The 24,202-nt window shown below is 36.0% G+C and overlaps 1 protein-coding gene across 1 annotated transcript in view; it reads left to right on the top strand.

Annotated features, from left to right (window-relative positions):
• LDAH (lipid droplet associated hydrolase) overlaps nucleotides 1-24,202 on the top strand; it is a 91,020-nt gene that overhangs the window by 16,204 nt on the left and 50,614 nt on the right. The window contains exons 2-3 of the mRNA XM_054383716.1: nucleotides 205-339; nucleotides 18,037-18,206. Coding sequence (XP_054239691.1) covers nucleotides 205-339; nucleotides 18,037-18,206 — 305 coding nt within the window. The remainder of the gene's footprint in view (nucleotides 1-204; nucleotides 340-18,036; nucleotides 18,207-24,202) is intronic.

Below are 24,202 nucleotides of genomic sequence, written 5' to 3' on the forward strand. Positions count from 1 at the left end.
TCATTGGTGTTTTGAGTCTTTTTGTGAGGGTTTTTTTATTCAGTTTTTTTTGGGGGGGGGTCGAAATTGGGAAACTAAAAGTTGGAAATGCACTAGAGAAAATAAATCAACAGATTAGTTTATGATGCTGTTTAGTTTGCTTTGAAGCAGTTTGCTTGCTGTTGGAAGGTGTAATACTGACTTGTATGTTTTGTTTTTTGGCAGGTAATCCTGGACTGGCAGGTTATTACAGGACCTTTATACAGGCCTTATATTGTGGACTAAATCAGCAGTATCCTGTTTGGGTTGTGAGCCATGCCGGACATTGTAAACCTCCTAGTGGTATGGAAATGATAGAAGGTACAATACTGGAACTTGTACATGCAAATATTTGTACCCTCTCTGGTATCACTAGCAGAACTTGTGCCTATTAAAACCAGCATGACATGTTTTTTAAATGTCTTCATTGTAGTTCCATGAAGCAGTTATACGAGAAGTTACTGAGGAAAGGGGTATTTTTAGGTAAATTAGATTTGTTAGTCAGGTGTTATTAAGAGAATAAGAGTTTGCTGATGGCAGTCTCTAGAGAGGTTATGAAGAAGAAAGTCTATAATGTGTTTTGAGAAGAGTAGATTAGAGGAAAGTACATCTTTTAATGAAATGTCCAATTCAGAGGTTGAGTGCTTTAGGAGACAATTCTCTCTGAATTTCTAGGAAGCAAGTAAATCTTTCTGAGACTGAGATGTGGGGGTTTTGCAGGGGTGAGGTTGCTTGTTTATCTGTTAAAAGTCTTCTGACATGCAAATTGCCAGCAAGATATAATAGCCAACTTGAAGTGGATGTTTTTGCTGTACAGTCTTGTAAAATGGGGAGAGCCAGTAGTGGATCCTATCCTGAAAACTGTTCACTGTCTGGACACCTTTGGATTTGATCAGGCTGCTGTAGTGTAGCAGTAAATCATACTGATTCCCTTTAGGATCAAAGGGTTCAACCCTGTGAAGCAACCTGAAAATTCTGAAGAAGAAACTGTTTTAGCTGTATGGCATAACTTTCCATCCCTGACCTTTGCACTCAAGCTTTTAGACCCTTTTTATTGGTTTATTTAATCTCAAGTTTGAAACTGAAACATAAACCCTGTAATTCTTTGATCAAATTTCTGCCAGTCATTGTCTTCCAATGACAAACTATGAAATGATACCAGCTTTATCCTGACAGATGAGAAATTCTTAGCTTCATTATTGCTGGTACAATTTAACCATGTATTTTCTTTTCATGTGACAGGTAAAAGAATGTAGGGAACTAGCAGCCAAAGCACTATACTATGAGCAAATTATGTTGGCAGCCTAACAACCAACCTAATGGACAACTGGTTCACAAACAGCTGCTGAAAGAGCCAGGTTCTTGGTTGTGCAGGTGTACTGTAGTTCCTGCTTTAGACACTGACCTTCCCCTCAGTTTTTTGTTGCTCGCAGTTTTTTGCTGCTCCTGGTCCCAGTGCCATCTTGTGGCAGGGTTTTGAGCCTGAGAGGTTTGCCGCAAGGTGAGGATGCAGAAAGCGGCCAGGCCTGGTTTCTCTCACTGAGTAGTATCTGTTCTTGCCACTGCAGAGCTTGGGAGACGTGCTTCCCTGATGCATTAAAGTGTTCTGTGTGTTCTTAATCATCTCCCTCATCCTACTGGTCACACAAACCCACTGATCTAAAAATCGCATGTCTGTGTGATGTCCTAGGTGACTGACTGAAAGGAGTAGGGAGTCATGGGCTCATTGCTCATGTTCTGCTCCCCACAGGATTCCTTAATTGACATTTTGTGGCATTCTAACAAAAAAATCCAGAACCTCAATGACCAACAGAAGCACACGCAGCATAGGGACAGACAATTCTGTTTCCTGCAGCTCTTTGTTACCTTCTAAGTTTTGAGTTACTTAGAGAAAGTTCCTGTAACAAAAACCACTATACAGGATTTTGAAAACCGTGTCAGTTATTAATATGCTGCATAAACCGAGAAAGGGTTCTCTTGGCAAAGAACTGTGCGTGAAACTTACTGTAAAAATTCCTTGTATTCCTTCATGCCTCTGCTGGGCACTTCGTAATCTTTCATTTAAAATAGCCTCATGCAAGTCCTGTGAGGAAGTTCAGTATTTCTTTATAAGAGGGATAGAGCGTAAACTGACAAAGACAGTCTAGCAAAGCACTAATTTTTTAGAAAAGGGGGGCAGAAGAATTCATAGTGATGCTTTTAGAACAGTGGTCTACAAACTTGCTTGATCATGCACTATGAGTAAAACAATTCTATCAGTAAAAAATATATTGAGTATACCCTACTAATATATCTTTTTTCAAAGTATAAATTATATACATGTACTTCTGCATTTCTAGTATTTTCTTCCTACACCCCACTGCATGCACCCCACTTTGAAGAGCATGCAAGCATTGAAATAGTATACTTAACATAAAAATGATGCTGCCTGGAAAGTAATAAATGGTTTAAAATGAAGCAAACTGTGTGGAATAATATGCCTGGTTATATTTAGATGAAGTAGATTTTGAAAGTCTCAGAAGGACTAATGCAAGTTTTCCAACAGCAGCCATAAATCACTGACTACATCCTAATTTACTAGAAGGCATGTCACATCTGAAAACAGAACAAAGCTACACCCTTCATTTTTACTTCTGTATTCTATCCTTCTATTCACAGAACTCTTGCAAGCCGTGCTCCACAGAGACACACAACATTAATTAAACATTTCATTACTATGGTTCTGTTCCTAGCAGCTCTGCTCCTATGCCAAAAGATTGGAAATTTATTTTTACTCAGTGAATACAATAAAAAAATTATACCTCAATTTGAACTTCCTTATCCTTCTCCTCCAGTTTTGAGCACTTCTGTGACTGTAAAACAGGCCAACAGCAATCCTTAAGTGTAGGCAAAATTTTTAAAAAAGGAGAGTAGTTTTCTAGCTCTCTCTTATAAAATCTTTAAAATGTTGTTTTTTTTCTTTTCAGTGCCTGATACTGAGACTTTCTCTCATAGTTTTCCTAGTGATTAAGATGTTCGTGCCCTTTGAACAGATGTTACCAAAGAACAGGTTCTTTTGTAATACCAAAATCCCTGCCTACTAACTGCACTTACCATGCCAAATATGTTTTGATTGTGTTTTAAGTCTTTTTAAGGTGTAGGCATTTGAACTTGATTTGGTTAATTTCTACGATATAACGATATGTTCATAAGAAAGGAAAAATGTGCAGAAATAGATCATAGTTAAGATATGGCAAATTTTCTTTACAAATAAAAACAACAGGCAAGACTACTCACTGTTAATTTATTTTTTGAAGCTCTGAAGCTTCTTTTAATGTGTCACTCCACTGAAGAATTTGCATTAACACTTCTTTTGAGATTTTTAATCTGACAGGGTATTCTCCGGCATCTATCCAAGCAACTTATTAGGTGTCACGGAGATTTAAAGTGCAACTTATTGTTTCCTGTATGAATGTGTTAGAAGTACACTATAGTTCAGTGACCTCACTGTCAAAACAGACACTACTGCCTGAACGCTAGAAATGGTAAATTAGTATTTTTCTACGGATTAAATGGGTGGTCTTTTGACTTAGTTATAAAACTAAAGGCAGGTCATGTTTTCATGATATATAGCCAACACTGAATGTTTCATTTTATAGGTAGTGAAATCAGAAGAAAATAAATTGTGTTGCATCCTTCTTTTTTTAAACATATGATTTCCCTTAAACAGAAACAGAAAACAGTTGAATGAAAGAATGAAGAAGTACTAATGATGATATTCTTAAATACTTTGTAAATCCCTTGATATGAAAAAAAATTAAAAAAGGTAAAACTGGAAAATGAAATTAAGATGACAAATATTCCATACTTATTCACATTCAAATTGTCAAAGTGCCAGTATAGCTACTCAGCTTGTGGGGGTATTATAACACATTGTGAATTGTAGAGACTGAAGCTGTGTACTTTGTTATAAAATCCAGCTGAGCACAAATGCATGGGTACTGCTGGACTAAAGACCCGTGTTCAGGAGTAGCTCCTTTGATGGCAATGAATAGTAACCAGTTGTAAGCTTTTCCACGGCCTTTTAACTTTTAGTAGCAAACAAATTGCTATTTAAAACTAACACATATCAGTGAACAAATCCTGAATTTATTAGTTGTTAAATTTTACGCACATTGCTAATTTGAGTGCTGTACAATGAGTTTCCCACTTTAAAATACGAACTAAAGGACTCGATGTCACCCAAAATTTCATTTCAAGCTGTGGAGGGTGGAAGATTTAGATGGGAAACCCTTGACACTGTCCCTCTAACACATCCCTCGCCCCCTATTTAGCACCCTAGTTGGTTTTTACCAGTAAGAGCTGTATAGACAGCACATGTACATACAGAGCCATATGTTAAAATGGTTTTAATTTTGTGAATATCTCTTGTGTTTTGGTAAGAAATAAGAAATACAATGTTTTGGGAAAAAATAGGAATAGAAGAACACAGATTTGGTTTTGTTTGTTTTTTAGGATCACCAAGATACTTTGTATCAAAGCAACTTTGAGAGGTAACAAAAAAACCCAAAACTAAATCAGAATTAAATGATGCATTAATTTTTGTTAATAGTCTATGCGTGTCAAGTACTATAGAAATATGGGATAGTGTGATTCATATCATAACTGATTAAAGAGACACCACCAATATATTCAAATATCATATACCTAATAAATGGTTAGTCATAGCAATATCTTAACGATAAAATATTTGGTCGCATGATAAATTATTTTAAACTCTCTAAACTGTACAGATGAGTATTGAGCTATACACAGTCATAACACAAATCCTTTTTTTATTGATTTCACAAGGAATGCTTGTCCTTTTGGAACATTATCTATTGAATTTCTGTTGTTTTTTTCTGGATCAGTATGAGATAGCTTCCGAGTGACAGGGAAGTTTGAGTGACATTCCTGGTAGCCAAGTTACAAGGTGAAATTCTGGTTTGATCTTTTGCGTCTCATGGACTGTAAAAGATAACAGTGTGTCCTTAAAATCTGTTAAACTTTCCTTAGTTCATTTTCCATGATAAAAAGAGGTACATGAAGACTGATTTATAGTCCTTCAAAAGAGTGTTTCCATTGATTTCTTTTTATGCAGGGAAAGTAGGGGCTTTAGACCATTCTGAAACTGAATTATATCTTTAGAAGTGATGGAGAAATATTAAATTGTCTATGAAGATGTTGATTATGTGATCCCAAAATGTTCATGTACCATCAATGTGAAGTTTTAAAGTGTAAGGAAGTTTTGTATTAAAAAACAAAAATCTTATGCTAGAGGAAAAATTTTGTTAGCCACGTTTAGCTTGAATTTATTTGATATTTTGCTTCTTAGCTGTTGTTACAAAAGCAATTTGCTTTTCTAGACCAATGACTTTTAATAAACTTGCAGAATTGACTATAATTGAGATTCTGCCTCTAGCTAAAGTGATATAAATCTCCAAAAAAAAAAAAAAAGGAGGCTGAAATAATTTGGGTAAAACTAAACTTATACTTGAGCAAGTTAATCAACTCATTAATTGCTAAGTCGTTATCCTCCAAATAACAGACAGAAATATTTCTACCATCATGGTATGCTGTGCTGGCAGGAAGAAACCTTAAAATAATAGCCTGAGAAAGGCAAGGGTCATGATGTTCTTTAATAAGACCTCTGTTTTACTCTATGGTTTTAGGGAGAGATGTCTATTTTAAGGAAACAAATGATCATTTCATGTTATATGAACCCACTGCAATGTTATAAATCTAAATGTGTGAAAAGTAAGCAGCCCTAGGGATGCTACAGTATTCCATTTACTTCTTTCCTTTAAGCCTCTTTCACCTAATTCATAGAGGTTTCTTAATCATGCCCATAATTATGCAAATACATCCTCTGAGTGAAATCTTGGCATTTGGCATTGACTTTTATCATTTCTGCTTAATTTCAAGCATGTGTTTAAAAATCTTGTTCCATTCAAAATCAAAACTAAGAAGATAAAATTTTGCCATGTGTGAAGTATTTCAGAATTGCTCTGTTGTTTTGTTTTCTGGCCAGCCAAAATGATAACAATTTTAACTGCTCATAACAGCATACCTTAACAACCATGTATATATTTATAGGATCACTTAAACACTATTAAGCTGATACTGGTACCACTAATATCTCTATATTCTATTGACTTTGATGGAGCAGTGACCAATTTTTTATTGATATTTACATTTCCGTCTTTCGAGGTTTTCTGCTGAGTCTGTCAACATGGTATCTGTAGGCGTATTACTAAAAAAATGTCATGAATAGCTTTCTAATCCATTCTGATACTTGCTTCAATTAATTCCCCTGTTAAAAAACAACCAAACCAACCAAACAAAAACCCAACCAACCAAACACAAAAAGAAACCAAATCCAAAACCCCAGAATTTTTAATCCCTGTTGACAAATAAGGATTCTGTAATTCTGTGCTTGAAGATGTGTTTTAAAGTAACGGCTTTTGAAATATGATAGTCTTCTAGATCCTTCTCCAGAAAACAAGGCATTTAAATAGATAGATAGATCGATCGATCGATCGATCGATCGATCACATCCATTCATTGGAGGGCATAATGTCTTTACTGCATTCCGGGAAACTTTGGGTGTAGGTTTTGAGATTGTTTATGGATCATTTTCTGCCTTTCACCCCATGACATAGGTATGTTCTCCAGCTGATACCATCACTTCTAATTAGATGCAGATGGTGGTTAGTGGGGGTAAAAAACATGTTCTCAAGAATGTGAACCCTATGAAAAGGTAACATGTATATCTTTTGGTGTCTTGACTTCAGAAGGGATATCACTGTTCTCTGAGATAAGCAGTGCTGTGATGTTTCAGAGTAACTCATTTAAATGTTTATCATAGTATTGTAGGGAAAATTAAAAAATAAAGTAATTTTATAAACAAAATGTTGAGATGATTCCGATTATCTTCCCTGGGGAGAATGCTTAGAAATCTTTTAATCCAAGTCACTTTGAAAGCTATATTTACATCTGCTAACAGAATGAGAACAAACTATCTCCATAGCAGAGAAGAATCCCTTCAGTCTGAAGGTGTAACAGGTCTGGATTTGTTTTGATAGTTGAGTCAAAAAGTTTATTCGCTGCATAGGTTAGCTGTAGGAAGAAAGCTGATCAATAGTTTTATTTTTTAATACCAATTTTGAGTTTATGATATAGACCTTTGATTTAACTTTGATACTCAAAAGATGGGGTCAATCCAGCATTTAATGGCAATTTTGTTTTTAATTCACAGTGCTGTGCAGTTGTAAGAGTAAGGAACCATCAGCAACGCACAACATGATTCCAGATTCTAAAAATAATCAGATTTGGAACTTTAAGTCCATCTGTTTGCTTTGGGTTTTGGAGTTTTCCTTTCTTTAAGGAGCAGTGTAAATGTTTGAGGGAAATGCAGAAAAGTGTAAGGCAGAATATGGAGGAAGAAGTAACTGCAAATGGCCTCATTCTTAGATAATCAGCTTCATTACTGAATTACTCTTATCTCTAGTAAATCTACTTAAATCTCTCAAAAAGATCCAAGTAGAGGCTGTGTGCTTTGAAAAGTGATACAGAACAGAATGATACTGAACTGTGGACTCAGGTTTAATGAGGTGATTTTGCTGCTTCTTGGATGTTTTTCCTCTTTCCTCCTTTGATACTGCATAGGACTATTCTTTTGCTTTAAGATAGACATGTTCTCACCTTTTTAAAAGTCAAGTTTTATGTTTTGTGCATTAACACATTTATTAAAATAATTTAATTTACTACAACTATCAAATTACTCATGTGGTTAAGTGACTATTTAGTTGCCATATTAATCCCCATTGGGTTAAGTATTATAGCAGACTCCTAACATTTTGTGAGATTGCCATTGTAGTGTCATTTTTTTCAGAACAGAATTGTGGTTTGAAACATACTACCACTGAGTCTTTGCTCCCAGAAACTCCACTGACTTCTGTAATAGTGTTTACATGATTTGGAGGAAAAAGTTTTATCCAGCAATTAATCATGGAGAGACCAGTTGCAGTATTTCTGAATGTACTTTATATATTAAACTCTATACGATCATATTTGGATCTGTTTATATGTAGAGTGCAGCTTAAATTCAGTTACTTTCTTCAATGTAAATTATACTGTAAAGTCACAGGCAGTTTCAAAGAGTTTGTAGTGAGCTGTGGCTTTGATGTCTGCTAATGTAATAAATAGGAAAATCAGCCTTTGCTTAACTATGACTCCATTGCTGCTTGTGGGTCACAGGTGAATTATTTTGCTTTCTTTGTGGCACATCTCATCTGTGCCAAAGAAAAGAAAATATTCCCTTATTCACCTGTAATGACACATCAGTTTTGTAGTGGTGGTGCTTTAGTCCCTGTTTCAGCTGTGAGGTAAAACTCAAAAAAACCCCAAAGCCATCAGATACTTTTGGCATGTTGCCATACTTGCTATGATAGGCAGCCCAGCTAGGTGACTAAGAATGAAACCTTCAGCGTTTTCTTCAGGAAGTTTAAAAAGGAAAGTGCTGTCTTAGTAATAGAGACTAAATCTGCTAATTAGTTTTTAAGTAGTGTAACAGAACACTGGAGAATATATAAATCAGAATTTAAAGTGGTCAATTTGACAAAAATGTGGTTTATCCCTAAAGGTATAAAATTTCACTATACAGCACATAGTGATGGTTATTTAGCACAATAGCAATTGCTAAACCTGCTATACATAAAGAAAGTACAAGGTGGAATTCTATTTCCTCTCCTCATTTTTGCCACTGATTGTAATAATTCAGGCTTTTATTTATGCTGTCTTGTCCAATTCTCTTTTACTTTATGTTATGCACGGTAATAAAAGACAGAGCATAGAGTGTTCCTCAATCAAAATTGTAGCCATTTCTGATGACAGCAGAAAGTGTAACTCATTGGAGCTCAGACTGGATTCTCCTAGCTGCTGGGTTCACCTCATGTCATGCCAGCCAGCGGCAGACCTGCTGTTGCTTTGACATCCGATAGGGATCAATGCTGGGAGTTCCAGAGATACAGCTGGTTCCCTTTGCTGTCAGTTTGCACACCTTCTGCAAAGAGGAGCCCATGCAGATGCTTACAAGGCTTTTCAAGACAGGTAGTGATTAGAAGCATTGATTCAGTGCTGTGAGGTCGCACTCCATTGCAAAATATTTTGCATATGTTCTGTGCTACAGCCCACAGTGCTGGTACCTTGGGGTCACAGTCTGTGATAGAGTAAACTGACACAGCTCTTTGCAGTCAGCAGCATGGCACCAGTTTACAGCATCATGGTGAAAACTTTTTGGAATTCATCAATTTTGAAGGGTGCAGATGAATGATACAAAAATGTTTGCCTAAGTGGGTCATTCACTCCTTAGAATAAAAAGGGTACTAGATGGTGTTGTTACATGAATTGGATCTGTTTACTGCAAGTAGTTAGTCTGTGTATTAAATTTAACATTGCCATGGACAAATGAAGACTGAAAACTGCAGTTTCCTTTATGCTTCCATTGAAATAATACCATCCAAGATGAATATATGCAAGAGTAAAGAGAAAGGATTAAGTTATATTGAATGCCATTAGTTAGTTAGAAATGCATTAGTGTTAGTGTTCCGCTAAAGACAGATGTTATTTAAGTGTTTCTCTGAAAAGTCTTGCTTATTCAAATGATTGATATCACAGTTCTAAATAAAATTTTGGCACAGATTTTCAAGAGAAATCAAGACTGGCTTGTAACAAAAAATTTAGTTTGGGTTCAGTAGAAGCATCAGGTACTTCAGAGAAGGTCACCCATTAATTTGTCCAGGCTCTATGAAGTACAAATTTTGTATTGTTACTTTTGCCTGCTATATAACTGGCCCTCCAGGTACACTCCAGCTGCTTACTTTCCTCCCTTTCTTCCCTCTTTAACATTGTGGGGTGCTCCTTATCATCTTCTACTTTTAAAATACTTCTCTTTATACCCTGTCTGTGGAATAACATGGGTTGTCTTCCTTAGCCAGCTGTCTTACTTTGCTGCAAACTTTGGCTTTCCCTTGTTTGCTCTCAGTCCCTCTTTCTATCTGTTTAAACTTCCCAAAGTTTTGAAGTGCTTTTTTCAATAGGTATGACTGTTAGACTTGCCTACTGCAATATATAACTATTTGTTTTTCTTCTTGTTAAACTGTACAAATGCAAGTTTTGTTGAAGCGTGCTATTTACTGAAATTGCTTTTAGTTGCTTAATTCGGTAAAAATTTCTACGCCTCAGTTTCAAGACTGAATTTTTCCTGTGGTAAATTGGAAGACATTAAATGTGGCCAAACATGAAAAGATCTTGATACTGGTTCACTTTTCAGTAAAGAATTACCTTAAGGAACTCTGTGAATGTTATGCTTAGAGAGACTTGAAGGTTACATACGTTGGGCTGATGGTGCAAGATAATTCGAATACCAGTGAAGCAGATGATATGTGAAATAACTATTCATAAGGAAAACATGTGAGGTAGACATTTGCAGGAGTGCCACCTTCTAGTCATGCAAAGCAAGGCAGACAGGTTTTTTGGAAAGGCAAAGTGAGGTTTGGTGGGCCTGGATTGATTTTTGCAACATAGCCTTTTATTGTGATGTGTGCTCAGAAAATCAGCAAGGTAACAGAAATGGTAAGATTTTTGCTGTGTTGTTTGGACAGACAATGATCCCATCCAGAGGCTCAGACTAAACATAGAGCCCTTGAGGTGGCAGTGCACACCTAGTTGCACACTTTTACCTGAAGATCTTGTCATTGACATCATTTTCTCAGTAACCAGATTTTCAAGTAGTATCATAGAATCATTTGGGTTGATAAACACCCATAAGGTCGTTGTGTCCAACTGTTAACTTAGCACTACTGAGTCCACCACTAAACCATGTCCCTAAGTGCCACATTTACACATTTTTTAATTTCCTCCAGTGAAGGTGACTTAACCACTCCCCTGAGCAGCCTGTTCCAACGCTTGATGACCCTTTAATGAAGAAGTTTTTCCTAATTTCCAATCTAAACCTCCCCTGGTGCAATTTAAGACTTTTCTGTCATCCTATTCCTTATTACATAGACAAGACCAACACGTGCTCCTTGCTACCACTTCCTTTCAGGTAGTTGTAGAGTACCTCAGCTCTGCTCTTCTCATTGTTTATGAAGTTTCTGCTGATGCAAGTCTACTTTTTTACTTTCTTCCTAATTCCTCTTTTTATGTTATTTTTTTCTCTCCTTGCAATACTAGAGAAGTGTGCAGCTGGTATGGGAAGACTGGTTATATTGACCACTGCTTTGGTAGCTTGTCTTTGCTGTTACTCTGGAATGCCCAGAGACCTCAGCACACCAGGAAGAGTAACATGTTCAGGAGTTTCCACTACTCTGGTGATGTTGATTTCGTTTGGTACCTGTTTGCTTGTATTGTAGTCCTAACTATTTCAGGGAGTTCACAGAGCCTTACACTTGGCTTCACTGTGTTCAGAAACAAGTGTAACATGAACAGTCAGCTTTCAATAGGCTCAGACTTCTTTGCTTTTTATCCTTGAGGTCACTTTACAATGGAAATTTAGATCTGCTCCTGTACAGTGATGATTCTCTAACCTCTACACAGCTAAGTTTTGTTTTGTTTTACTTTTATTTAAAAAATTAATATGGTATAGAAAATTTATATAAATTGCATTTTCTGTAGTTACTCAGCTTACCAACTGGAAAATACAGTCATTTAAGTACAGAAAACTTCCATATATATTATGTGAAAAGCCCATGTGGAATTTGCTTTATGCATGTTAAACTGATTCTGGAGGCATAAATTGTTGTAGAAGTGTATAATAAAACAGAGCTTAACGATGTTTGCCTTGCCAAATTTGGAGACAAACAACAAATTCAACTTCAAAGTTTGTTTTGTTATCTCATCACACCTTGGTAGTAGTTACTCTAATCAGCAGGAAGCAAGACTGGGAGATGCAAAATAAAAACCAGTCTCTTAGAAGTATCTTAATTTAATAAATTCAATCTGTTCCTGCATGCTTTTAATAAAAATTTAGCTTTTAGTATTTGTCATGTTTATTAGTTCATTCTGTCAGACTATGCTTGTACTAATTCAATTATACTACAGCTTCCTTTGAAAAACAGATTAGGTGTTAAACAAGTGTCCCAGCAATAGGTATTTAGATAGCAAAGGAAATCAGTAGTTCAATTTGTAAATTAAGGTCTTGTTATTTTTCTAATAAAGAAAATAATACATATGACCACTTCAGTATCTTGAGTAAATGGTAATTTATTTGTAGAGGATACCTTTACAAAAAGTAATTGCTCCAATAATCACTAATGAGTGGTTTGTTTATCTTAAAAGTTGCATGAACAGTTCCTGAGGGTATTTAGGGCCAGATTAAGGTCTAAGGGTTAATCTAAAACACAGTGCTTTAAGACCTGGTTCCTGGTGTCAAAAGGAGTTCTTCACTATTTATTGAACATTCTTTCACGGTTTCCATCCCATTTGTTTGTCATTTTATCACTTCCTGATACAAATTATCCAGGGTTCAATAATCAAATGTAAGATTGAGTGAAGCATTCAGGTTTTAAGTGCTGTATCTTTAGAGGATGTATTTCCTAACACATTTGCCCATACTATGTAAGCTTTTAAGCTTACACTTGTATTTAAACATTTTCAGATGGCATAAATGAGTTGTAAAAAACTATTGTGTTTTGCTATAGGAACACATACAATCAAATTATTTATTTAATTTCCAGAATTAAACTTCTAACTATGCTCACCAGTTTCACAGGTAGTCCTTCTAATTAATTTACTTGTGGGGTTGATTTCTGCCTACCACTACATGAAGGCAGGGATAAAGCTTTCCAAGGATTACTCCATCTGAACAGTAGCTACTCAGTCACAGCTGCTCCTCCCCCAACCTGAATTTGTGTGTATTTATAGCAGAAAAAGGAGGTGGGGCATAAAGTCTAAAACACTTGGCCCTATGAGCTGGTTACACTTACGGTATTTGGTGGAGATGCTGTGAACTTAATGTGACCCTGAACTAGCTCTCCTGAACTATTTGGTTGGCTGTACTTGATATTTTGTGCCTTCCAGTTTTGTACAATTTGATACCATCTTTCAGTATCTTCTCCCTCTTTGCTTTTCTTGCTCTTAATATTTTCTTGTGATGTTACTGCATTTTTCAATGTTTAGACTTATTTCTCCTCACTCTTAATATTAAGCAGTATAACAATGTGTACACAGCTTAAGTAAGCAGCCTTTTCAGAGGAAGAGGCAAATCTTTTTCCATTCCCTAGTTCAGTCTCCAGATACTTACTTGTCTTTATCCTGTAAAAGGTCCAGTTCTGACAGTTCTTGAACACGAGAATTTATATGGGTTGTTCATTAGATTTCGTTCATTATGTAATGTGATGTTTCTTCTTACAATACATGGTTCAGGGAAGAAGATACAGGGCTGGTAGGACAATGGTTTTTACCTCTCCTTCCTTCATGGCATATAATTATGTCACCTTTTACACAGTTCCTTGCTTAATCATTCATAATTTGGAGGCCTTGTGTATGAGCAGATTCTGGGACATACTTTAAAGTCACTCCATGATAAGTGGCTAAGTGTCCTTTTCCAGTGACTTCAGCTACTCAGTCATCTGTTGTGACCAGGGTACGTGGGAGTTTGGATTAGCAAGCAGAGGCATGCAGAAATTATATGCACAAATTTGAGGGTGGTGTTGGAAAATACGGACTTCAGTATCTTTTTGAGTCATCCAGTAAACAGGAGCCTATGATTTTTGGAGATTTGTAAACGAAAGGCTGAATTTTATGCATTTCCAGTCTAAAGTCTGCTCATATAACTGATTTTATTTATTTTTTTCTGCCTGGGAATTTTCCTTGCATACACAGCAGAAAAACAAACAAGCACAATTCTTTGTTATTTTACTGAAAACCAAAGTCCACTTTCCTAGCAAGATTAACTTGTCAACTAATCTTAGAGCAAACACTTTATTTTAATCTGTCATTGTTTTCTGACTGTGGGTTTAGCTGAGGTCAGAAAAAGATTAATTAAAGTGATGGCACATTTGTTTTTCTGAAAGCACATCGGAAGATTAATACTTTGCCAAAGAAATTAAAAAATACTCTGTATTTCCTTTAATACATTTCAGCTAAATAAAGTCTTAAAATCACATGCCTTGGCCTAGATGGGGTGTTTGCAGCATAAGGCGTAAGTCTTACAATTTCTGCTATCTGAAAACTGCTTAAATGAGCTCTTCTTCAGCCATGCCATTTATTCCACACCTGAGGTGAAGTAACTCTGGCCCCTTCTCTGATGTAGAGCCATTGGAGAGCTGACTTGCCAGTGTGTTGGTGTAAGTCCGTTTGCTTATACAAAGAATTTATTTAAGCTTTTCCACCCAAGAAATTCATGTTGATTTTGGATAATCCTTGGGTGATTTTATTCTGTAAAATAAATAAGTCAGTCTTCCAAACCTGCGACACAGCCCAACTTTCATGTATTTTGGACTAGTCGAATTGTTGCATTTGTGTTGGGGAAACATGAACTGACACAAGACATGAGCAATCTTATATTTGTCCAGAACTTAAATGCAGGGTTATGTGACATTGGAGTTTCACCTGACGAGAGTATAGGGTCAGTAGGTGATAAGCAGAGTTTTGTGTGTGGATTATCACATCCCACACTGCACACATATCCAGTGTGGCTTCTCTAGGAGTAGTGCCAATGTGATTTGATTTGGCAAGAAACTTGTATTTCAGAAGAAAAGGTAAAGTTGTGTTAAACAGCTGAAATAATTCTCTGGGGTCAACATTTCTGTCAGGACTCACTTTCAGTCTAAGAGAGACTGTACATTTGTGTAACATAGGCCAGCAGACGTGGGAATCTGTGAACCCTGGCTCTGAGTGGTGCTGAGCAGGGCTGCACTGAGGGTGCTTTGGCCCAGTGCAGTAGAACAGGTCCCTGTGATCATCATCAATCATAACTAACCCATCCAATTAAAAAACTCTTCTGCAAGCTCTGCTTTCCCCTGCTCCCTTAAGGAAACACTGGTGCACAGGCTTGAACTGAGTATGCTCCAGTCCAGTGAGGAGGAGAAAGCCCTTATTTTCTTTCTACTCTTAATCTCCACACCTACCCTTCCTCAAGGTTCTTGCCTTGGCAGCGAAACTGGTTCTGAATTGGCACATCTCTGATGAAATCAGTTATAGCAGTGAATATACTGCCCTGAAAGACTATGCTGCTACTTAGTAGGGGGCTAAGTATTAAATTAGATGTCTAACATCTTAATAATTAATTACCTGTATTTGTGTAATATAGTTATCTACCTTAACTTGGAAAACATTGAAACTGCGCTAGGATGTCTTTGCTGTATTTTTTATTAATTACATTGCAGCAATATTCAGCAACTCTTGTAGCAGATACTGAATTTGTCTAGTGAAAAGCAGCTATGAGCCTCATCAGATTGAAGAATACACATGAAAATTTATTTTATTTCCTGCTTGGTTTTGGGGATTTTGTGAACCACGAGAAATTCTCAAGAATATTTATACACCTGCTTTACTTCCTTTCCCCTCGCTGTAACCTGTGAATAAGCTGCAATGCATGTAAAAATCACCAGTTTTCGAGAATTAAGGCTGTGAATGGAATGTCAAACATTAAAAAACGTGCTGATAAATCACTGCAGGTGGCAGTACCTGAGTAAAACAGTATGGGAAATGATAGTAAGTATTTACAAGGGAAAAGTGACCATCTCAAGGCAACATGCAGTAATATACATGTACTCAATGTAACATACTCTCACTTGTTGCTGTATCCAGTGGGCCATTGTATTTCTAATATTCTCTGGTTTATATGCATTATATATACTCTTAATTAGTCTTGTGATGTAGACAGCCCACTCTTAAATGAGGTTACGTAGCTGTATAAATAAATAAGAAGTAAGAGAGACAGCTTTTGCTAAACACAGAAACTAAGTTTAAAAACAATGTTTTTGCCTGAAGGTTTTATTTATGGCTATGGAAAACAGAACAAGCTCTGTGTTTTCTGTTACTTGTAGAAAACAAAATACTACTTTTCATCTAATTTTGCATTCCTTACGTGTGTTTCAGTAAGCCCCTTTTTAATTTAGAGTAAATTGCTATAAATTATGCTGGGATATGATCGTTAGTAGATTCAGTTGAAATATTACTTTAAGTGAAGAAGTTCTTTGTTGTGACCTCTGTGGTAGTAGTTGAAGCTCAGAAAAAAGAAATCAGATCACATGCTTTAGCAATTGTTGTTCTTCAAAAGGTTATGTTTTGTACAGATAATCATAAAGGCAATATAGTACCAGCCCTCATAGGCTATCAGTTAATACCAGCACTGTTAGGCCCCTGGTAACTTCACTACAGTAGTATTAGTAGTTTTTAGCATTTGAGGTTGCTGACCAATTGCTATTAAATTTACTACATGTATATTAAAGGACCAGCCTTTATAATTTGATGAACTATGTTCACAGGCAAAGGAGGAAAGGCTTCTTGTTATCCCATTCTGCAAGCAGGTGCAAAACCAAATACATCTGTAATGGATCTATGCTGGTAGCTTTCTCTTGCAGGAGTTTTTCAGTGCCTGTCAGTCTTTTAATATATGTGTCTTTACAGTATCTCTGCCTCGTGGATTCTTTCTTCCACATCTGTTTTTAACATAGAGAACTGATTCATTGGACACCCAAAGAAACCAAGTGGGACATTAAGCACATCGTACTTAGTGGGTTGGTTCAGGCTGTGTGTAAACCTCCTCTGTCAGCTGGATAACTTTTGCCAGGAATCCATATGCTGTCTCCGTACCATGGCTCAGTAGTGAACTAGTCCATATCATGTGTCTGAACCTTGTTGCAAGGAGATTTGGCTTATTTCAGACTACAGCTGCAGTACAAGTCAACATGTAAGAAGTGGATTTAAACTGGAGTATGAAATTGAGCCCTGAGGTAACAGCATGGATTTAAAAGATTAAGTGATATTAGCACCAGTGCATCTATTTCAGATAAGCTGTAGGCATTCCCTTATACTATCTCTTTTCTTTAATTTTTTTCCCAGTATTTCTTCTTACAGTCTTTCCTATTGAGTAGTCCAGCTTTAATTGGAACAGTGTATCCTTAATGTAGCTTTTGGTTTAGTGGGAAGAGCACTTTTCTAGCAGAAGAAAGAGCTGTGAACCCCCTTAGACTAGGAAACTTGAGAGCCAAGTCACCTACCTCATGAGCAAGAGTTAGAGATGCCCAGATTGCTGTAAATTGTTACAGGCATCCTTGTGTTGTTGCCTGGCCAGGAAGCAAGTACCAACGTCCTCATCAAGAGTGATTGCCCAAGCTCCTCAAGGAAGTCCCTGGCAAAACAAGAATGAAATTGCACAATAACCTAGAGCCTTCAAGCTCTAACTTGATCTTCCTGTTTGTAGCTGGATTGACAAGAACCTACATAAATAAGGGTACTTTATGTAAGTGCTAGTGTTGAATGTGGACACCTGGGTATTTACATTTTTATTCATTGTATGCACATTTTTGTGTCTTTGTGTTGGGACAGAAGATTTTGGATATCTGGAGGTTCCTAATACATGGCAACATACATACTAGTTTATATTGAGTGAAGCAACACTTGTTCTCGACAATATTGTTATTGTAGATCCTGCTCTCTGTGTAAAGTTGGATTGATTTAAGATGACCCAGTTCCTGAGTCTGGTCTTGTTCTGAATGAAGGGGAACACCATGCTAGGTGATGTGCCATGAAGTTCCACAAGTTTCTGTATCTTTCTCTGGATTTCTAGCAACAGATAAGGCTACGCATGCTGTACAAGTGATTCATCAGTCTATATTTACTAGTTTGTTGGTTGTTTTCCTAATTAACAAGTTGGTTGTTTTGAGTTTTTTTTTTAAGTTATTTGAGATTTTTTCAAAGGAAAAAAAAATTGAGATACTTGACATTTCTGTCATTAAAACAAAGCCGTATCTTTTTTCTTCTATGTTTCAGACACAGATATTAAAGAGCTAGAGGATGTTTTTGGACTTAATGGACAAGTAGAGCATAAGCTGAACTTCCTCAAAAAGAATGTATCAAAAGATATAAAGCTGGTACTGATTGCTCATTCTATTGGTTGCTACATCACACTGGAGATGATGAAGCGAGCATCAGAACTTCAGGTACATTAACCTTATAGAATGGGAGTTGCATTATTAGCAAAGCAGTACACATACTAGCCTGTGGGTAATGTCATGCCTTTCCTGTAGAAGCTGTATTCTGCTATGCACAAACTTTCAGTCCTAGTTCTCATTAAAATGAAATAATGAGACTAGTCCTAATAACATACCATAAAGTAGTTTGATATAAAATAAAGGTATTACTCTGAATTTAGACCTTTAAATGCCTTTGTAATATAAACGATCAATCATAGTGATAAATATATATTTCTTCTTGTTGCCTTATCATCTTTAAATAATTTATAAATAGATCACTAGACATTTGATCATAATGTTACTACACCAAAAATTAAGACTGGGTATGATTTCAGTAGCAAGTTTTTATCTCAAGGCAAGCAGATTACATGGGGAAACATATGAAAAAGCATAGTAATAGAAATTATGATGATTACTACTATGAAGGACTTGGTTTAAAAATTTACTACATATGCATATGTCATTGCTTCTGCAACTCAGTTTTGGTTGGTGTAATTCAGTAGAGTGCAAGGTGTTACTGCATGTTCTTGTATATCTGAACATTTTCTTTTGTCACTGTGAAACAGTAAGAAGGCTGAGGCAAGACTGTGTCCTTGCAACTCTGGAAATGGAAACTTAATTCTCAGTAAGAACTCACTCTACTAGTGGATGATGCAGAATACTTAATTTTTATTCTTAAATATTCACTGTTGCTAAATCACTGACTATTCCTTTACATAATAAAATTTTCAGTGGAAGGAAGTGCAGTGTTAGTGTAAGTCTGTATTTTATATATGCATGAGTAGGTTCTTCCACTTCTTCATAACCATTTCCACTGCACATCTAACTTTTTTTTTCCTTTAAAGGAAGCAGCAAGTAAAAATGTAAAACATGAGTTTAACCTGATATATTTTTACAGCCATATTTCATTTTGTGATTCTAAACAAGGGATTTTTTTTTGAGAACTTTTATTACTGTTCTATCTTTTCAAGAGGGAGTGTTCTAGAAAATATCATATGCAGTAATTTGTCCAAAAATATCAACTTCTCTTTGGTCAACATCTGTACAGTTTTTATTGCACAAATTATTTTATCTGGTTTCAATTAAACTATGAATTGTTGAGTAATTTTTTTACACCTGGCTCACTGGTTGCTGGCAGCTTGCCATTCATCAGTGGTTTGAAATGTAGGTATCTCTGGGACACTTTCAGACTGCATGGTGCACTGTGTGCATGAAATTAATGTATGACAAGCTACATTTAAGATGCATTTAACAATAGAAAATATTTGTGTAAGCCAGAGTGTTGTGCAACCTTTGTCACTTTGCCAAAAATAAGTTAACTGTTAGGTTTTATAACATATGAAGTGTGATAATAAGAAACTTGTGTTTCCATCTCTCTCTTTATTTTTACTGGCATATTTGATTCCCACAAGATTTCAAGCACATATGTGTATTTTAGTAGCAGGATCATTTGATTTTATTTTTATGTAGTTCTTCTATGATATTCTTTTATTACATGAGTTTTGGTTTTGGTCTTAAATTCTCTGCTTTAAGATCCTTTGATTACTTGCAGTTTATTATTCTGAGCTAGAGGTTAATGTATTTATTGTTCAAATAATTCAGTGAACATTTATGTTTGGAGTGTATGTTTAGCAGATTTGATTTAAAGCCCTTTTATAATCTCACTAAATACAGACTAGATTGTCCCTCTCTTGTACAATGATGAGGAAACTTAATTTCACCTAGCATGCATGAAAAGGAGGAACCACTATCTCATCTCTTCTTGTTTGCTCTTCAGCTGTCAGTTTTGAATGTTGATAATTTCTTAGGTCCTTGTGCTCTGCACTGGATTGTGTTTATTTTTCCTTAAATTTCAGTGAAATAATGCTTTCTTATTTCATTATAAGAGAAATTAAAAACTAATTTTCAATTTACCCCAGAATAAGTTCAGTTTTGGACTTCATCCGTATTTTCCAATTAACTCTTAAGGAAGCTTCCATTAATGATTTCTCCAGGAGACCCTTTAACACAAATTTTGTGTTAGGTTGATGCCTTTTGCTAAGTCTGATTAGTAGAGAAGGGCCACACAGGTTACATCCATGTTTGTAACTAAGTGAGGCTATTGCATGGACCTGAGTACTGGGTCAGCTACGCAGTGACATTTTTCAACTAGTCTTTATAAGACTTTTTTGCCCAAAGCAGTCAGCAACTCCCAGACAACAAGATGGGCCTGACAAAGGCCCATGGCCATTCCCAGTAGTAAGGTTGGATGCAGAAGTGCTATTTTGAGGCAGGAGAAAATTCAGCCATGTGGACACAGACCACCCCATGCCATCACGTTCAGTGGCAGAACTAGGGAAGAGTTTCTGGCCAGTCTGTGTGCTGGGACTGTGAACACTTCTCAGTTGTGGTAGTGGGCATCAAATCTTAACAAGATTTGCCTTTTCCTGGGAGGTGAAGCATCCAGAGTTTGTTGAACTGCTAACAAATTTTGGCAATGAGAAGGAAAAATGTTCATCAGCCTTACTGTGTGGAGATGGAAAAGTGCAATCGTGTACAGTGACACTTGATCTTAACCTCGTAATCTCCTTTGCTCTTCATTTAGCCAGCAGAACTGAAAAATGAAGCTGAGTGACAAAATTATTTTCTCAGTTGTTGGAGCTTGAGCCTAACTCATAAATATAGTACACCCTCCAGGAATTCTTTTATAAAATACAAATCCTTACTTGGAGCATTTCCTTGTGCTTTGCTGGCAACACTACTGAGTGTTTCCTAAAATGCTCATTTTGGTAATTAATTTAATCAGAAGATTGACAAATTTCCTTGCTAACAAAATTCAAGCTCTTACAGCATTAGTCTTTCATTCACAATGATGCTTTTAAAGTGCCAGCATCTTTATGATAATAAACTGACACTTATTAATGAGAGAAACTGTCATACTATGTAAGCATTGCTCTTCCTGTAAAATTCATTGAGGAGGAAGAGCTTAAAATCTCTGAATATGTATCAGTTTAAGGAAATAGAATTTATGTAATGTATAATTCAAGACCATGCATTCCTACTATGTCTCAGTGGTGCAAAAGACTATTGGATATTGCTAGAACTTAATTGCATAAATAACAGGTAAGAAAACACAAGCTGAAAGGGTTGTATTTAAAACAAGATCATACCTTGGAGATCCTGTCACATCATTTCCGTTCACATGTTCATGTGCATCTGCCTTACCTTTCTTTCACTATCTTCTCTTCCAGACAAAATGCTGCTGGTCTGTACTTTGTTCTGAGAAACATTTAGTGATTCCATAAATTTATACGCTAGCATAATCTGATTGTCATGCAGGAATTTCTTATTTCTGTATAGGAATTGCCTTCACATTTTGCTCTTGAGAAACAACTTGTTCAGGATCTGGCAGTATAGGTAGCTTAGAAGGTTTCTGCCTTACTCTTCATAAATCGAGCTGTCCACTAGACAGGCTTTCTTGAGTTAAGGAAGCATTTCTTCATTGATGACTATTCTAAATTATTTTGGAATGTGTAAAGTGTTGGTACTATTTATTCCCTTATAAATACATTAAACATGCCTAACAGGAGGGACCAGGAATTTTTTGTTAACCTTTTGAATTACTGAAGTTGGCTATACCTGCTGGTGCCTTTCTATCTGTTTAGCCAGTTTGTAATCTGTAGAAAAAAAATTCCCTCACACATTATTAGTGGTCACAAGAATTGAATGACCTCTATGCCAAGTATTTTGTTGAAACTTCTGGAATATAATTATTTTAGATGATGCTCTTATATGTGCATGGTAGCTTTGTTTGTTTCTTCAATTTTTTTTTTCCAAAATATTTAGTTAAAAAAGTGAGGGAGCTTTTATCTGTGAAACGTAATCTATAAAACTTCTGATGTTAGGAAAAGCCAGAAATAAATTTTCTAATTTTTAAAATTTAGTTGATAATTGTCTATTGTTGCACTGATAGTAATGGAGGTTTCTATTATCCTTTATGCTCCTGTAAATCACGCCTTTAGTGTGACACATGTAGTCCTTATTTTGTGGTTTCATACTTGAACTCAAGGCCACATTCCATCTGTTGTGAATGGCTTGCTTGGAAACATTGATGGCCTGCAGGTGCACAACCGAATGACTCTGTTAGCTTTTGTTTTCTCTTGTCTGGAAGTCTTCTTCCCAATTACCAGCAGCCCTTTGTAAGGCATCTTAGTGGGATGTACATCTCTGTGCATGCCTCTTATGACAAAGGCATTAATTGGGATATGAAATCTCAGAAATGCTCTTTTCTTTCCCATCTCTTGGCCAGGGAATTTTTTTTCTTTTCAGTGCCTGCGAGAAATTACTTGTTTATGTAGAAGTAATTTGGTTTTAAAGAAGCTTTACTAAAAGAGTGAAAATGGCAACAGATAGTTTTCATTGCAATGTGTCTTAGTTTGCACCATCAAATGCAAATTACTCAAAGAGGAAATGAAAGAAAGTTCTTTTAATAATGTGTGAACATCTATCCAGAAATTCTTTTTTAGTTCTGAAAGGACACTAACTCACTAGATTCTGACATCCTTAGAACCTCTAGTGCATTTTGAAAGTAGAAAGAAGATGAAAATGTAAACATGCCTAAGATAAACAGGAAGATACATTTTTATTCAATTTTTGAAAGTTCCACTTAACATAATAGCATCTGATTAAAATGTTGATTACCTAAACTAGGCAGCTGTTGTCTAGATGAATTAACTTTTGGTCATCACAATGATGATTATAAAGTTTAAAATATGCTTAGTGAGCAAATATATTTTTAACCACTTTGAATGCTCTCCAAAAATTAAGCTTATCTCAAATATTTTGAAGAGTTACTGTGAGACTACATAAAACAGAGTAATTGCAGAAGATTTCTGAAGACAGATGATGTCTTCTGTCATGTAGAGGATTATACTTTGTATACTTGTGTGCCAGGGTGCAATGTAATCTGCATTACAGGAATAGATCTGCAAATAAATATCCTTGCTTTGTACAGTTTTGTTTTAATTTGTCCTTGCTGGGAACTATTTGTTCTTGGTTCCCTAATGGATTTTAGTGATGGTGAAATATAGATACGTGGTTATGTCTAGCAAAAAGGATCATGATCTGGAGAAACAGAATGGATAAGCGTTATTTTTGTGTGAATTTCACGTTACTTTAAGACTTATATTATAAAGTGCAAAGAATCTTCATAAACACTAAAATGGGTACAAGGCTTAGAGTAATACAAAGCCAGTGACAGCATTTGCAAAATTATTAATATGCAGGAAAAAAATAGATGGGTAAACTTGGCAGACTCCACAAGGAAATTGTTACACATTTCAAATAAAGGCATATCTTGTAAGGAGAGTTGCAAATTTCTAGGCCATGATATAAAACCAAACTCTGTATGATGTATTTTTCTTATTCAGTCTGTCTTGTCTGGGCAGAAGAGCTACATATTAAATATAAAGCAAACAATGTTGAGCTGATACGCGGTCATCTTCATCCCCTTTTAAGTGTTGAAGAAGCAAAAACCAAAGACTTGAACGCAGCTTTGCACAGATTTAGTCATGAGTTCAGCTGCCTTTAGTGAGACATGTTACCATAATAGATGTTTTAAGTTGGTCACTGAATTGACCAACTATTTCTATAGTGTATATATTTTGGGAGAGTTCTCTCTACCAGTTGCTGATAGATAGCAGATCTTTGGGAGCATACACAAGGAAGCACAGGTGGTCCGAGCCAACAATTGGACTAAAATTTGCTTTGGTTGACAGCATGCACATTCCAGAGTCTGTATAATCCACCTTGCAACAGATGACAATGTTCCCTCAGTGACACCTCAGGCAATATCAAGTAAACCTAGTGAAACAGCCAATAAAGCAATGTGAACAGCTGTGTTGCTTGGAAAAAAATGAGAGGTAATGCAGATGATTTACTAAACCTGACCAAATAAAATAAATAATACGCTGTATCTTTGAAGA

This window comes from Indicator indicator, chromosome 9 (assembly GCF_027791375.1).
Source record: "Indicator indicator isolate 239-I01 chromosome 9, UM_Iind_1.1, whole genome shotgun sequence".
In the NCBI taxonomy this organism is placed as follows: Eukaryota; Metazoa; Chordata; class Aves; order Piciformes; family Indicatoridae; genus Indicator; species Indicator indicator.